This window comes from Vigna umbellata, chromosome 6, assembly GCF_029865625.1.
Source record: "Vigna umbellata cultivar VRB3 chromosome 6, Vumbellata_1.0, whole genome shotgun sequence".
NCBI classification, from domain to species: Eukaryota; Viridiplantae; Streptophyta; class Magnoliopsida; order Fabales; family Fabaceae; genus Vigna; species Vigna umbellata.
Window position 1 is genome coordinate 9,220,234 of NC_142170.1, and position 15,882 is coordinate 9,236,115.

The 15,882-nt window shown below is 30.7% G+C and overlaps 2 protein-coding genes across 5 annotated transcripts; one reads left to right on the plus strand and one right to left on the minus strand.

Annotated features, from left to right (window-relative positions):
* Window positions 1-832: 832 nt before the first annotated feature.
* LOC124820989 (hexokinase-1 protein) lies at window positions 833-5,098 on the plus strand. The gene is made up of 3 exons (XM_047292782.2): window positions 833-1,016; window positions 1,205-1,284; window positions 4,855-5,098. Exons 1-3 carry the CDS (start codon window positions 900-902, stop codon window positions 4,934-4,936), a joined length of 279 nt encoding a protein of 92 aa, XP_047148738.2. The 5' UTR covers window positions 833-899; the 3' UTR covers window positions 4,937-5,098.
* A 2,376-nt stretch (window positions 5,099-7,474) lies between these two features.
* Window positions 7,475-12,500, minus strand: GLR3.4 (glutamate receptor 3.4). Of its 4 annotated transcripts, none has more exons than XM_088093235.1 (7): window positions 12,263-12,500; window positions 11,384-11,709; window positions 9,470-10,809; window positions 9,057-9,334; window positions 8,709-8,740; window positions 8,202-8,611; window positions 7,475-8,051 (listed from the first exon to the last, which is right to left on the minus strand). In XM_088093235.1, exons 1-7 carry the CDS (start codon window positions 12,337-12,339, stop codon window positions 7,596-7,598), a joined length of 2,919 nt encoding a protein of 972 aa, XP_087949361.1. In that variant the 5' UTR covers window positions 12,340-12,500; the 3' UTR covers window positions 7,475-7,595. The 4 variants fall into 4 exon arrangements, with proteins under 4 accessions (XP_087949361.1, XP_047148074.2, XP_047148075.2 ...); XM_047292118.2 differs by having other exon boundaries at window positions 11,384-11,763; window positions 12,262-12,468; XM_047292119.2 differs by lacking the exon at window positions 12,263-12,500 and adding an exon at window positions 11,994-12,166 and having other exon boundaries at window positions 11,384-11,763.
* Between the last annotated feature and the right edge of the window lie 3,382 nt (window positions 12,501-15,882).

A 15,882-nucleotide genomic window follows, 5' to 3' on the forward strand; every position in this document is an offset into this window, starting at 1 on the left:
ATATATATATATATATATATATATATATAATATTAATTTTAACTATAAAGAGCAAAATAGTAATTTACATCTTAATTTATTAAAATATTTTTTTAATATATTACATACATTAAATCTTTCATAAACTTTCATATATTATATCCTTACGCCTCTTCACTTTCAAAATCGTAAGAAAAACAACAAAAATTTTAAGTTTAAATTCATCAATTCATTCTATTTCATATTACTTTTTTATAAAAACACAACCTAAGTGTTTTAAGTGACTTTCGTCTCGCAAATTCAATCCAAAAGAAAAAAAGTATTAGAGTAAATATTCACATACTTAACTACTAGGTTCCTTTTAAATGTAGTTTAAGATTATTTTAGAAAAAGTAAGAAATGGAATAAATGTTTTACTTGAATAAAATATTTAAAATACATTCTTTATCTTAAATATTTTCAATTTTACAGCAGAATAAATTCTATTTAAAGATTAAAAAAAATAGTTAATATTATGATCTAGCTAAAGTGTTTGAGGAATTTTGTAGCATAGTAGCCCAAACATTTAGAAGTGTATATCCCCTTAGACAAAATAACTATGCAAATTGAAAAGAAATCTTTGCTTTAACTTTTTCTTTAATATTAAAACAATTTGGGAAGAAATTTGTGATAATTATATTTTTAAATTAAGTTAATCTTTAATATAAATAATAATAATAATAATAAAATAGTAATAATAATTATTATTTTTTTATCAATTAAATATTTTTTCTTTACCCAAATTCTCTTAAAAAACAACAGGGAAATATTATTACTGAGTTACAGCGTGTTTGAAGAAGAAAAGAAATAGGGTTTTATTTCTCTTTGTTCTAAGGGAGTGTGTCCCAACAAGAGAAGGAGAGAACAAGAAAAGAGGAAAGATGAGTAAAGAATCAAGACCGGTGCCGAGGAGAGAGAGTCCATGGGGAATCACCGGAGACAATCATCCTGAACCCAAAGCTCACCGTTGCAACGACCGTGTTGAGGATGTTATCCAGGTTTAGCTTTTTCCCCTTTTCCATTTTCAATTTTACCTTCACTACTTCTCATCGATTTCTTCATGTGATTCGGGATCTGTCTTCACTTTTTCTTGTTTTTCGTCTGTTTAATTGGAACATTCTTTCTGTTATTATTATTATTATTATTATTATCCATAGGTCCTGAATAAAGGTGGTGAATTGTGTAGGCTTGCTTTGAGGGAAACCCATTCAAGACTGTTCCGGGACCTTTCAAGCTCTTCTGGCAGTGCATGCGTTCAAAACCTGGGTCAGAATTATAATCTACCTTGCAATTATATCTACTCTCTTCTTTTAAGATAATTTCATTTTATGAATTGAGCTCGATCGAGATATTATTGTGGATGGATATAATTTGGGAAGCACAAATGTGACAAGGGACATGGGTATGACACGATATGGGATAGGGAAATATGATACATTATATTAGACATAGCGCAGATGTAAAACTTTCTATAAAATACGAAAGAGAGAATCTGTGGTTTAGAAGTGAACTCGAATTGTTTTAAGCATAATAAAATAGTTTAGGTAAAATTACATTGACCCTTTTGTTAAGTTTCCTAAATAACGATCATACCCCTCTAATTTTTTACAACACTTGTTTTCCCTGAGATAGCACCAGAACATATGACCATCCTCCAAATCTCATAAAAAACATGCAATTAATAGAGAAATGAATGGAATGTAAAGAAAGAGCAAAGGCATTACTTGCAAATTGCAATACTAGCAGAACTCTTGCGAATCCAGGAATGCATAACATAGCTCCGCGTCTGTAATGTACAGCTGCTTTTATATTCTCTGGAATTATAGGATGATGAGTTGTAAAAGAAGTCTTTGAGTAAGTACCTTTCAATTGGTGGAGTATATGATCTTGCAGGGGATGTGCCCAAACAAAGAAGTGAATGCTCAATGTAAAAACTAGAGAGTATGATCATTAGTTGAGAAGACTTTAGGAGATATGAGTGCAGTTTTCCTTATAACTCATCATTTTGTCGCATTACTGTGATATTCTCTTCTGAAATGGCATACAAATTTAAAACATATAAGTAAAAGGATTAAACACAACTAGGAACTTTTTAAGTGTCCGTAAAGTGACTGACATATACTTGCGAGATAAGTGTGATTATCAGTTACCATTATTTCAAAACCTATGGTTATTTTATGTTGAATATATATTAATTCAAGAATAGTTCTAATAAAGTTACTAATCATTCTCATTTTCGTTTTCTCGTCATGTAATAGTTATGAAAGAGTTACTTATTAGATATACTTGATTCCTTAGAGATTCTTGCAAGTAATTTGATCCTTTCCATGTACGTGTATGAGTTATTATATTATTAGCAACATCAGTTCTTGAAACATTGGGAGGCTCTGATAGCAAAGAGTACTTCATCCCAGTTTGGGGTGTTTCTGTTTATGTAGGTAGATGGGAGATAGGAAAAAAAGAAAATGAAGAATATAGATTGATCTTGGATACTGGACGTTATATAGATTTGAACCTTTCTACCGATAATCATATATCCTAAGGTCCCAATGAATTAGAGTAGTTTCTTGAATTGAATTGGAATGTATGCATCATAACATTGGTATCAGAGCAAGGTTGGCTCATGTAATTTGTAGAATAACTGTAATGTAAAGGTTTCTAATGTGATGCTTATTAAATTATAAATTTATTAAAGTTATGGTAATTATTGTACAGTTATTAATTAAAATCAATTCCCTCTCTTCTCACTTTATTAAGGGTATTATGGTATTTAAATAAATATTTCAAATGGCTACCTAAGCTACAATACAGTTCATCTGTGAATGAGAGAGGTTACGTTCCTGAAGAAAAAAAAAAGGCAAGTAACTTGAAAGAAGAAACATTCTCCGGACACATTCTATATCATCAAGAAAGTCATCAAAGGAAATATATAAAGGGAAAATATGCATCAAGAGATCTTTTACAATAGATCCAAGTAAATTCTTGAACCCTTCTAACATATAATTTTGTGAGAATCATAGACCTTAGGTCCCTATGAAATAGAGTAGTTTCTTGAATTGAATTGGAATTTTCCCCAAATTGTAGAAATCCTAATTTTAAAATTATGAAATTTTGTGGATTGCATTTTGCTGCAACAATTCTTCGTTTTTATTAGTGGTTGCTGCATTTTAAGATCTGAATGCATTTGATTGAAGATTAAATGGTCATTTATACTGTTACAAGATTCATGCAAATTGAATTACTTGAAATAGAATTAAATGCTTTAAATTGAAAAGTGCATTCTCTTATCCTGACACGCATGGTGTTTTGCTTCATGAAGTAATTATATGTAATTTCTAGTTTCAATTGGATGAAGTAAAATTGAATTCTGCTACTGTATTGTGAGTTGCAATTCCGATTGGAATTGAATTGGAAGGTGAATTGCAATATAAGAATTGAAAAAGCATGTTCACTGTTACGTAAAAGTGTCACTGTCAATCATGACCATTTGTTTTTAATGACATTGCTACCTATATATATTTGGTTATGGAATATTGTATTAATTTAGGAATTAATGGTATGATAGATCTGTAATCTCCAAAGTGATTAAATCTTTTTGTTTTAATTAATTCCAACGTAGAGATGATTTTATTTCAATTAACCTATAAACTAATTATTTATAATTGGTAATTAAAATCTAAATTAATACAATATTCCATACCAAATATATATATATATATATATATATATATATATATATATATATATATATATATATATATATATATATATATATATATATATATATATATATATATATATAGAAAAGGGTAGCAATGTCATTAAAAACAAACATGTGGTCATGATTGACATTGACACTTTTATGTAACAATGAACATGCTTTCTCAATTCTTATTGCAATTCACCTTCCTATTCAATTCCAATTGGAAATGCAACTCACGGATACACGGATACAGTAGCATAACTCAACCCATCAAGTATTGGGACATGTGGATTGATCTTGGATATATATTTGGATTGGTGTCTCTATGTACCTGGATGTGCTAGAAGTTTAGTTTCTGTTGCAATGTTGGATACATTAGGATTTTATTTTAAGATTGGACACAATGTTTTTTCTTTATTTAAAGACACCAGTTTAATGATGTAGTTTCATACATCCCAATTTAATTCAAGAAACTAATCTATTTTATAGGGATCTATGATTCTCACAATTATATCGTTAAAAGGGTTCAAGAACTTACCTGGATCCATTGGAAAGGATCTCTGGATGGATATTTAATGTGTTCCGTAGGATGTTTTCTTCTGTCAAGTTACTTTTTTTGGTTGTTCAGGAATGTAATCTTTTTTGTTCACATAAGAACTATAATGTAACTTCTAGATAACTTTTTCTAAATATTTATTAAAATACCATAATATTCCTAATGAAGTGAGAAGAGAGGGAATTGATTTTAATAACTATGAAGTAATTCCCATAACTTTAATATATTTATTACTTAATAATCATTGCATTAGAAACATTTACATTAAAGTTATTCTATAAATTACATGAGCCAATATTAGATTAAAATAATCTAACAAGAATTACATGTCTTACGAATGAAAAGAAAGTGATAAGAAAATGGGGTGAAAAATATGATGAAAGAGAAAGTAAGCATTTGAGTATGATTATAGAATAGCAAAGGGTTTGCCCTTGTAAGGATTAAATCAACTGCTGCTTGGGGTGGCTCTACAGTGAAGATTAATGTTATTTTCATGCCTTGTCATTGCTTTCCTTTCCCCATACAGTTTTTCTATTACCTTGTTAACCGTGTGACATTTATTTTGTGGCTTTTGCAGTGAGGAACCTACAGAACCATATACTTATCTAGATTTTGATCCTCCAAAGAGAGAGGCGAATCTTGAGAAACCTGATCAGTAGTGGCACAAGATGGTCTTGTAGTGGTTTTCAAAATTTCCTTCCTTGTGGATGTTTTATGAGAAGGAAATATGTAACTAAATTGTTTTTGTTTCTTACAATAAAACAGACGTCCTATGCCTTATTACTTAATAAGAAATCATGGCTAGTTGCGTTTTTGAATAATTTGCATGATAATCGATTGGTTATTTGTTTGATGTTATGACATCATTAACTAAAATTATGCTGGATTGGTTTTAATTTTCCATGTAATAGAATTTGTATGGCAACAAAACAAGAGATGAAAGAAGGGGAGGAAATGGGGGAGGAAGAAAAACTTGTGAAGAGATTGACTGATATCTATTTATTCTAAATTCAAAACTGAGATTCAACCTTTAAATATAAAATAAGAAACCAAAATAAGAATGAAAAGTTAAGCAAGGAAGTCAGAAAACTATATATAGTCTTCTTTCCTTGCCTTTATTTTATGTTATTTATTTAAATTTTCTGGACTAAATAATACTTGACAAGTGAAATCTACTTACTGTTAAAAAATATTCTTGGTTGTCAATTTTGATATATTTGTATGAATCACGTTTATGAATTTTAACCTATAGAAATTGTACTCGAAATCTTACTAAATCCTTTTTCATTGAATAAAATATGAATAATGGTGTTGGTTTAATTAAAGAAGCTAACGAAAGAGTTGGTGTAGCTAATTTGTTCGTTGTGGGAGAGGTTTATATGGGATGGGACATCATTTCTTCATTCAACAAATAATATCCATTCATGATAGCAGGAAATCTGTTTCCCATTACAATGATTGAACATTTGATGTCTCTGTTGTAATTCAATTTATCTATCTACAACTTTGCATACTCAGCAATACTTTCTTTTTTAATTTATAAAAGAAAAATAACTAAACTAGTTCCTTGTAAAAAGAATTGTAGGGACCATATCATCATAGAAAATTTTCTTCCAAGAGGGTTATCACGAACATTTAATTTTTTTTTTACTGAATATCTTAATGCAGTAATACTTTTAAGATATTCTTCTGTAAATATAAAATTTATAGTAGTAACAAGTTTTTTGAAAAAGTAGTTTAATAATTAATAAATTGTTAAGGTCCTAGTGAGCTTCTGAACTAATTCACCAAAACTTTTTTTATAATTTTTTTAATACATGTTATGAATGTGAAGTTTTTGAAATTTAGAAAGTAGGGAGGTAAAATTATTTGCGAGAGTTGTTTACTATTTATAAAAATACACTATTTTAATTAAGACACTAGATTTACACTAATCTATCATGTATTTCTTTTATTTTGAAACTTGTTAAATTAAAGAGCACTCATTAGAAATAAATTTTCTGTCCTGCTTTATTTATTTTTCTTTAATTTGTATCGTATTCTCAAACATTTAGATGTTAATTCAGTCATATTAAAAAAAAAACCGGCAACTAGAGCAATAAACGTTTATGTTTATGTTCATGTAAGTTTTTTTTAAATTGTTTTGTTATGATTTTTTTTCTATAAAATCATTAAAAATAATTCAAATAAAAAAAATTTCAAACAATTTTAAAAAAAAATTCACAAATAAAAAAAATGCTTTTAAGCACAATTTAACTAAGAAATTTTTTAATAAAAAGTTAAAAACGTATTATCAAATACTTTAAGAATATTCATGTAAGCAAAGACGATATATTTTGATTACTATTTTTTTAAAAAGATTACCTTTGTCGAGTGTCCAACAAATTACACTATTTTTATTCATAAACCCAATAATAACCACACTATTATATTAACTCATTTTTCCAAGTCTGGAGACCATCCATTTAACTCGTTCCCACCGGAAACATGTGCAATGACCACAATGATTTGATGAATCATTTTCAGTTTTCGACTACAAGCTATGGGCTCCACATCGTCTATCATTTATTTAGTGCGTGTACTAACAATATAAAAAGTTTTGCAGGTTTGTGAGCTAAGAACTTTGTAATTAGTTTAACTTCATTTTTCAATAAAATAATTCAAAAAGTGAGGATCAACTTTTGAAAAATCTTTCCTCCTTAGGTCAACTAAGTAAAGGATAATTTCTACTCACAAAGAAAACCTTAAGCCTAGATAATGTGTGAACTTGGTTGGTAGGGTACAAAGATTCTCCTACAATGGGAGACAGAAGATTATATAATTAAACTTTAATTGGCTGCATTTGTTTTCTTCAAGAGAAAATACTTTTCTTAAATATCCCAATGCTATAAATATGACATAATAAAACAATGATATTTGAATTTATGTATCTTTTTCTTTTTTTCTTTATATGTTGTTCAAAATTTTTCACTTTTACTCACAAGGACTTACATTCATATTTAAATTCTCTGAACAAATAATTCTACTCTTAAACCATTATCTGAATGAAAACCTCTTATTCATGAACAAGTTGGAGACTTAAAAAACTTTTGTGTATGAAAGTAGATTTGTCTAACTCTAGTGTATATTGGCCTGAAGTAGACCGTGATTGTTTATTTTCTCTCTATATATCCTAGCAATCTCACAGGCCAAGGTACCTATCCAAGAAGGTATAAATTAAAGTATTTCAATGCTGACAAATTTGTGTGACTACTGTTATTATGGTATGGCCTAAACAAGAGAAGTAAAAGAAGAGGCTACAAAAATATACATGGATACTCAGGCGGATGAAGAAGATTGACCATCTGAGCTCAGACTGCGTCTTCTTTTCTTACTCTTCTGCTTAAGTATCTCTTTGATTTCTTTTTCTTTCTTATCCACAAAATAAATCAAGTCTCTGAAGCTACTAGTGGTTCCGAAAGGTCCTTTACCTTTAGGCCTGTCTGGTGAATTTTCCTCATCATGTTGCTCAGGTTCTGGGCTGAATTTTGTGTACTGAAATAGAACTCTAATGAAGAATGCAGTCAAAGCAAGGAAACATGCAGTGCCACAAACCAGAAAGAGACCCCAGAAGCTACTCAGAGATAGTTGGTTTAAATCCACATCACTTTCTTGTGTAGAACAATCCTGTTTTAAGAGCCATTTGTCATGGATTTTTTGCAGGTCACCATTCTCTGAGAGTTGAAGAATGGCAGTTGACATGTCAACAGCAAGGGGAGAGTCCCTCTGGAATGCCTGTTATCATAATGGTATCGAATAAGAGATGAATATGAGTTTTGTGTAAGGTATAAACAAACACTAGAATACTCATAGTAAGAGTATTCTCCATATTATTGATGAATATCTATGAATGTAAACCTTAGACTTGATAAGAAAGATACTTACAAATCCCCAACCACTTTTAGTGAACTCCTGCCCAACGGTTCTGAACTTGCAGTTGGTATTTGACATTAGTATTTCAATATAAGGAAGCTCATCAACAACAGCTACAACCCCTCCATCTTTTGGTCCACGCTCAAGAGCATCAATGTATGCCTCCATATTTTTCAATGTAACTATCCTTGATGGTTGTATGTTGAGTTCTTCTGTCAAATACTTTCGTGCAAACGACCCTTCTTGAATTCCAATGGGTTGATTGCTTGAGATCAAGCTGTCAATTCCTTCAATCTGTGATGACAGTTGCTGCACTGTGAGGATTGATGTTAAGCTAGCTGTGTAGCTTGAATTGATAATTAGCACCACAAAAAGCCATATGATTAGAACCAATCTCCCAAGACCACTCACTGTGTTCTCTCCTGCACCAAGTCAAAACAGGAAAGTCAGTCACAAAATATGGACTGTAACAAGCCAGAATTGAAGTTATGTCGTGAATGAGAATCTTTGGGCACGTACTGTGTGAGAAAAACATTGTTGAGAAACTAAACCTGCAAAAGAGGAGCTTATCTCAGCAAATGTTGAAGTAAGCCATGCATCTCCTAGTACTATGCATGCTATGCGAGGGTTGGAAATTCAGAAGGAGACACATTTATTCCAAGACATTCTTTCAAAAGAAAAAGAAAAGAGAGGTAGATATGAAATCATATATTAACCTCAATTCTAACTAACAAATTACACTCCCCTATAACCCTATTCAGTGGCTGCAGTATGTTATGATAAATGATGATTGCATTGTCAAAGAAAACCTGTGTCAGATTCCAAAAGATTGAGCTAAGGGCCATGAAATGGTCAGAATATACTAACCAAAAGACTGTCATGAGTTGTTTCTTTGGTTTACCACGGAACTCCGGATTGTGCCGGTGCTCAAGAATCCATACAACGGTTCCCACAAGGATAAAAAAGGCACCAGTAACACACCACATTTGAGGAGTGAATGGCTTGAGGAAAGACCAAGGACTTGATTTGATCTCCTTGACAGGAACAACAACAACCAGGCCTGATTCTATGTAAGGTTGTGTAAAATCCAAAAACCTTGTCCTGTTGGGGACAATTGTAACATCACCAACAGCTGCATCATAGTTCTGAAGAAGTAAAAAGAAGTAAAAGGCCAAATTAACATATCAAATTGAAACACAAAACTGTATTCTACAATCTAGATACTACATGGAAAAAACTATAGAAGCCTATTGGGCTGCAAAGTACTTTTAGAACCTTACATTTAGTGCAACTTGACTAGCAAGGTCATCGTAGCTAGGATTTCTATCACCAGGTCCAAATAATATGTATTGTCGAGGGACAGGATAAGGCAACAAGTTTATGGCAGCTTCAAATACATCAATGCAATAGCCTCTTACTCCAGGGGGGTTCTTGTCTTTAGAAACAAACTCCAAGTAGCTTACTCGGTTAGGCACTGCAATTCTCAGTGGCTTTCCATTGTTGGGAAACACCCATCCCCTTGGTTTGGCTGCAGTTTCTCCAGGCCAAATAACACCGTATAGTTGCTGGCTGCTTGTTGAAGTGTTAGGTGGCTTCTTATACAGAATTTCTGGAGCCACAACTGAGAGACCTGAGTAATTAGACCAATAACCAATTCTGCGCATTCCAGATCCACCTATGTTCAAGATATCATATGCTGGACGAATTCTATTCCTTTCATTATCAAACTGAACTAGTCCTGTCAGACCAGTGAAGTTGGTTCCCAAAACTGTCTGCAGAAAAGTAGGGCCTTCATCAAAAACATGAAGTGATTCTAAATGCAGTGTGCTTCCATTTGTATCGCTTAACTTAGGGTCAGAGGAGAAAGATACCACACCACCTTCGTTTAAAAAAGTATCAAGAGCCCGGGCTACTAACCAAACTGTATCATATGCATACACTGCATAGGAATTGAAGCTTGGAGTCTCCTTGTTTCTCAGTCTCTTCATTCTGGAAAGAAAATTCTTCTTTTCATTAGTATCAGGAGTGTGATGACGTAAAGCCAAAACCCCTTGTAGGAGATTCAATATCTTAGGATCAATTGGGTCTAATGAATCAAGTGCTGAAGCAAGCGAATCTGTTGCAATCCATACATAGCCACTGTCCATCATTCCCAGCTTCTGAGCAATAGAAAAAATGCTCAAACCAGTTTCAGGATTAACGTGCAAAACGAAGACCCTTGATTCCATTAAGTTCACTCCATTTAACAAGTCACTGATGTCTTTCCTGGGTGCTCCAGGAGGGAATGCAGCCTTGTAAGAGATCTTGGCACGTTTTTTTGTTAGAGCATCTCCAAGTACTGAAATTCCATTTCTTCCATTATCATCATCTACATAAATGGCTATTATCTCCCTCCATCTGTAATAATCAACCAAATCTGCAATTGCATACATCTGATAATAGTCACTTTGGGTGCTGCGAACAAAATATGGGTACTGAAGGGAAGATAGAGAAGGGTCTGTTGCCCCAAATGAAATAAGAGGGACATGGAGTTCATTGACCACATGAGAGATGACATGGGCTATTCCTGAGGACTGTGGACCAATTGCAGCAATCACTTCATCCTCCATTAACTGCAAAGCTGCATAAATTATCAAGAAAAATCAATGAAGCTTGTTCACCTCTTTTCCACACTTCCAGAGAGGGGACTAAAAGAGAGAATGTGCAAATATAGTCTTCAAAAATTCATCCCTAAATTCTGTCCCAATATCTATGCAAATGGCATAATATGAAGCTAATGAACTTAGTCAATTTTTTCCCACAAATTAAAATCAACATATAAACCTCAGTTTTTGGAACATTATAAAAAAAGTAGCTGTACTTAGTTGATTTTAATTCGTTTGAAGTTTGATTTTGTGTTCTCTTCTTGTTCTTAGTTTCACTTCTAAACTTGATTTAGCAAGATTGATAAGAACCCAAGTTAATGTGGAAGAAACTGAATGATAATCTTGAAATGAAAGATTCTCGAACATGACAAATCAAAATGTTACATTGTTGAACATGATCATACACAGAATGAAACATACCACGTGAAGGTAATCGGAAAAATCAAGAAGTTTAATTTGAAAATAAATAAACTCTTAACAAACAAGGCCTCAAATTGAACAAAGAAACAGCACCTTGGTAGCTTCATAGATTCAAGTTTTGACAAGTACCTTCCATTGTTCCAGCAAAGCCACTGCAATTTGTATCATGCAAAGCAGCTTCAAGTTTAATGCCAGGGAGAATGCTTGAATCAGCATTAACATCTTCGAAAGCAGCCACGATTGCAGGTTCAGCCGATCTTCCAATTATAGAATCAAGACTGAACAGTGCTCCAACTCTGAAAACTCTCGGTGTCGAAGAAGTAGAAGAGTTTGTGACATTAGTTCTTGTCCTTCCCACCACTGCCTGCGTCTGAATCCACAAGAACAAAACCAAGAGAAACAACACCCTTCCCACAAAAATTCTTCCATGACTTTTGACCCACATCACCTCCATCAGTGAGAAAAATCCTCAAAGTTCTTCAGTTTAAAGCAGCATCAGAACTCAGCACCTGTCACGTGCCAACCGTTTCATTAGCAGCACATGATAAAGCAAGAATAACCATAGCTGGAACTACCCAAAAACCAGAATCTTTTGGTCTTAAAAGTTAAAATCAAACCGTTCCTATTCCTGAAGAAAACATAAACACCCCCAGAAGACTAGTAGTTTCAAGCACCCAACAGGAACAAGCCATATGGTACTATCAGCAATTTGGATTATAAAATTCAGATATTCACTTACCCAGATGCAAATAAAGAATTCTATTATCGTATCCAGAACTTGTATTTTATTAAATTTATAATAAGCAAATCCAGGTCAGAACTTCTATGGTGAAAACCACCACTGAAGCATATAAAAAAGTTGATTTGTTGGTGAAGACAACACCCACATGCCTTGTTTCTTGAGAATATCAAGAAAGAAAGAAAAACATTATTTTATAATATAATATAATATGATGCAAGAGAAAGCACGAGAGGAAGACAATGGAGATGAGAGTATCTAAGATTACCTCAACACCAAACTTAATGTGTGAAAGCTTGCCGTGTTGCAACAGTTTTGAAGACTGGTTATATATGATCGAAAGCATGTGATTGAAGACTGAAACTTCCCTCTTCACTAGTAAAAAGAAGGAAGCTATTGTGTTTCACACTGAAAGCAAAGAATCACAGTGCCTTCAAGTTTAGACCATCAACTTTGCCTTCTCTCCGACTTAATTTTCAACAAGTGTGTTACAAAATCTTTGTCTTCTCGTGTGACAGAGTCATAACCATGATATTTCGTGAATCACATTTTTTTATTATGAAAAAGTGTCGGGATAAGTTCATAATGCTGGTGACGGCATCTCTACAAAAAATAACCACATCAACACCTCCATTATATATATATATATATATATATATATATATATATATATATATATATATATATATATATATATATATATATATATATATATATATATATATATATATGCATATGCTGCTAATATTTTTATTAGCACATGTTTTAATCAGGGGTACACATCGTCGAGTGTGACCCAACAACACAGTCAAGACTATCATAAAGGAAAGTTATAGTGAGAAACTAACAGTAAAGGTAATATTTTTTAAAGGAAAAATGTATGATAATGAATTTTAAATAAAGAAATATCACATTCATTTTTTTAATTATAAAATTACACTAATAAAATGTTTTCAGTGTAATTATTGTAATATAAATCTTACATTGACGATAATCTAAAAATACACGTTGTTTTAGTAGTACAAAAAATGTGGAATGTAGTTTAAAAAATCTGTGCAAACTAATGTTGAAAGTAAAAATTGTTGGTTGAAAATTTATTATGAAATTTAGAAATTACTGCTTTCGGCGTCATCAGCAAATGTGGACATCATAAATGAAAAGGTTGAAATTCTTTCTATCTCCAACTACTTCCCATCTTGGGTGCATTAATTTCTGATAATTTTTATAAATACATATCACAAATTTTAAATAGTAAAATAAAAAACAATTGCTTGTAATGTATCATTAAGCTAATTGATGTTTAAAAAATCCAGTTACTTAGTTTTATTAAATTTGGGACCAAAAGAATTAATTAATGCTTCATCATATCAGTCCGATCTCATATTTTTTTTTTAATAAAACTATTTAATTTAGCGACGTTCTCAAAATTTTAATATAACTTCAAGAATGATAAAAGCGTATAATTATCTAACATGAAAATGATAGTACAAAATTTAATCTCAATACATTAAAAACATATATGATAATGGATTGGAAAACTATACTTAAAAAAAAACTACGAACATTCATCTTTGACCAAATACCATTATTGTAATTAAAATAAAATACCCTATTTAGTCAATGCTTTGTTCTAATGAAAGAACATAAAACACTTTTAAACAACCAATATATGATAATGGTGTTTACATTGCAAAATTCTCCACTAAACTTTGGCTGATTTAACAAGTATTTGATACATATCCACTTTACATATATAATCATTTTTAAAGGCTTAGAAATGTAGTATATGGTAAGAATATTATATTGTATTAAACATAATATCTTACTCTAATATGCTAAACTTTAATAATTTTTTTATTAAACTTTAAAAAATGTTTATTTTTTTATTTTTGGAATTGATTCCTAAAGCTTTGTACATACTAGTTGGCCACCGATCCCAATGGTTGTATAGATGTGTTAAAGTTGATGAATAATTAAGTTTATATTTAGTTAACTCGTTTCAATCTTAATTTTTTCTAATCAAAATCTTCTTGAGGAAGCTTTTAAAAGCAATAATTTATTTAAAAAGTGATTATTGTAAAAAACGGCACTAATGACAGTTACTCCAACTAATACGTTTCTAACTGGGGCATCTTTTTCTTTTTTATTTGCTTGTTCGATTTTAATACATTTATTTATAATATCTCTGCTTTTTTAAGTAAAGTTGATATGTGTATTCGCTAAGGACATAAAAGGTGGGAGGGTTACAAGCTCATAAATATATTTTCAAGCTTTTGGTGAAAGAAAGCTGAAAATGACGTTCCAATTCAATTGATGTCTCCATATATTTTGAATAGTTTTTGTTGTAAATAATACTTTTTTAAATTAAAGTGATATTATTTGTAAAGGATACACTATAGCATATTTATTTCTTAAAAGATGTATGGTATGACTGAGACCCAACAATCAACTAGTCTATGATCCCATATGAGTTGATCGATAAATCGAATGGTTGGACTAAAACCAGAATTAACGCTAAGAATAATTACCTTAATCTTAAGTCAGATCATCATGTTTGAGTCGTAATAAAGCTAACACTTATCAGAGCTATAAATATATGTTTGATATTCAAGTAGTTGGTTGCATTGATTGCACATTTATTACTAACTCTATCAGATAAACACACTTTAACATCGGAATGCAAAATCAAATAGCATCTTAGTTCAACTGAACCGTAGTCATAAAAAATTAGAAGTAGAACTTTAATCTAACCTTAAAGATTGAAGATCTTTTGTAAAAATATATTAATATCTTTTGTAAAAATATATTGATATCGATCCATTAATTAATCAAAACAAAAAGAAAAAATATAATTAATAAAAGATAAAAAAAGATAATAATATAACTTAAAATATCTATTGGAGAAAAAAATTGCTTTAATGATAAACACCTGTGTAGCTTTTAGAAACCAATTATGGCTTATATAATTAATTAGAGGAACTAATTTCCAATCTATAATTTGTATATGTTGAATGAAGTAAGTGCTTTGCAAGTATGTGATGATGGTGACCTTGAAGGATTGGAATATGATTGAAGTTCTTTTGACTATTAAGAGTTAACCATATAATATGTTTTTATTGGGTAAGAAAAAGTTGAATTAGTATAAGGTAATACGAAATTAGTGGGAGAGACATCATTATTTGAGAAATTGGAAAAAGATGAAGAAAGTTGTCTTGTCAACAAAAGGCAAGGCACTATTAAAAGATTGAAGTCTGGTAGGGACTTAAAGCAGTTAACTTTGCAAGATAAGTACATAATTTTCACAACTTGCCCCCAAGATTCCCATACAGTCGTGCTTGATGTTAAGTTTGACTGTTTGGAAGTCCTTCATTCATCTGTTCTAAAATTAAATATAACTAAAAACTGAACTATGAAGATCATTAAAAATGTCTAAATTAATCTGAGGCTAAAATATTCCATTAATTATCGTATTTGTTTAAAAATTTTAAGTAGTTATCTTTTTATATTTTAATTAATTTTAAATTGGTTTTGTTTTTGAAAATATATCACAGTTGAGTGTATTTTATTAGTACTATATTAACGGCGTTGAATATATATCATGATTGTTTTTTATCTTCCATTATATCTAAATCTCAATATGATTTTTATATTTATTATTTTGATTCAACTCGCTTTCATTTTAATTTTTCTATATCTTTATTAAATATTTTTAACCATATTGATTTTATTTAAATTTTGTTTTAAAATTTTAATTGTATGTGTTGATTTTATTACATCAAACTTTAATATTGTTTTTTTATTTGAATTTATATTCAAATAATTGAATAGAAATTTATACATTTATACTTTAAATATTATATAACATTATATGTTAATAATTTCTATTCAA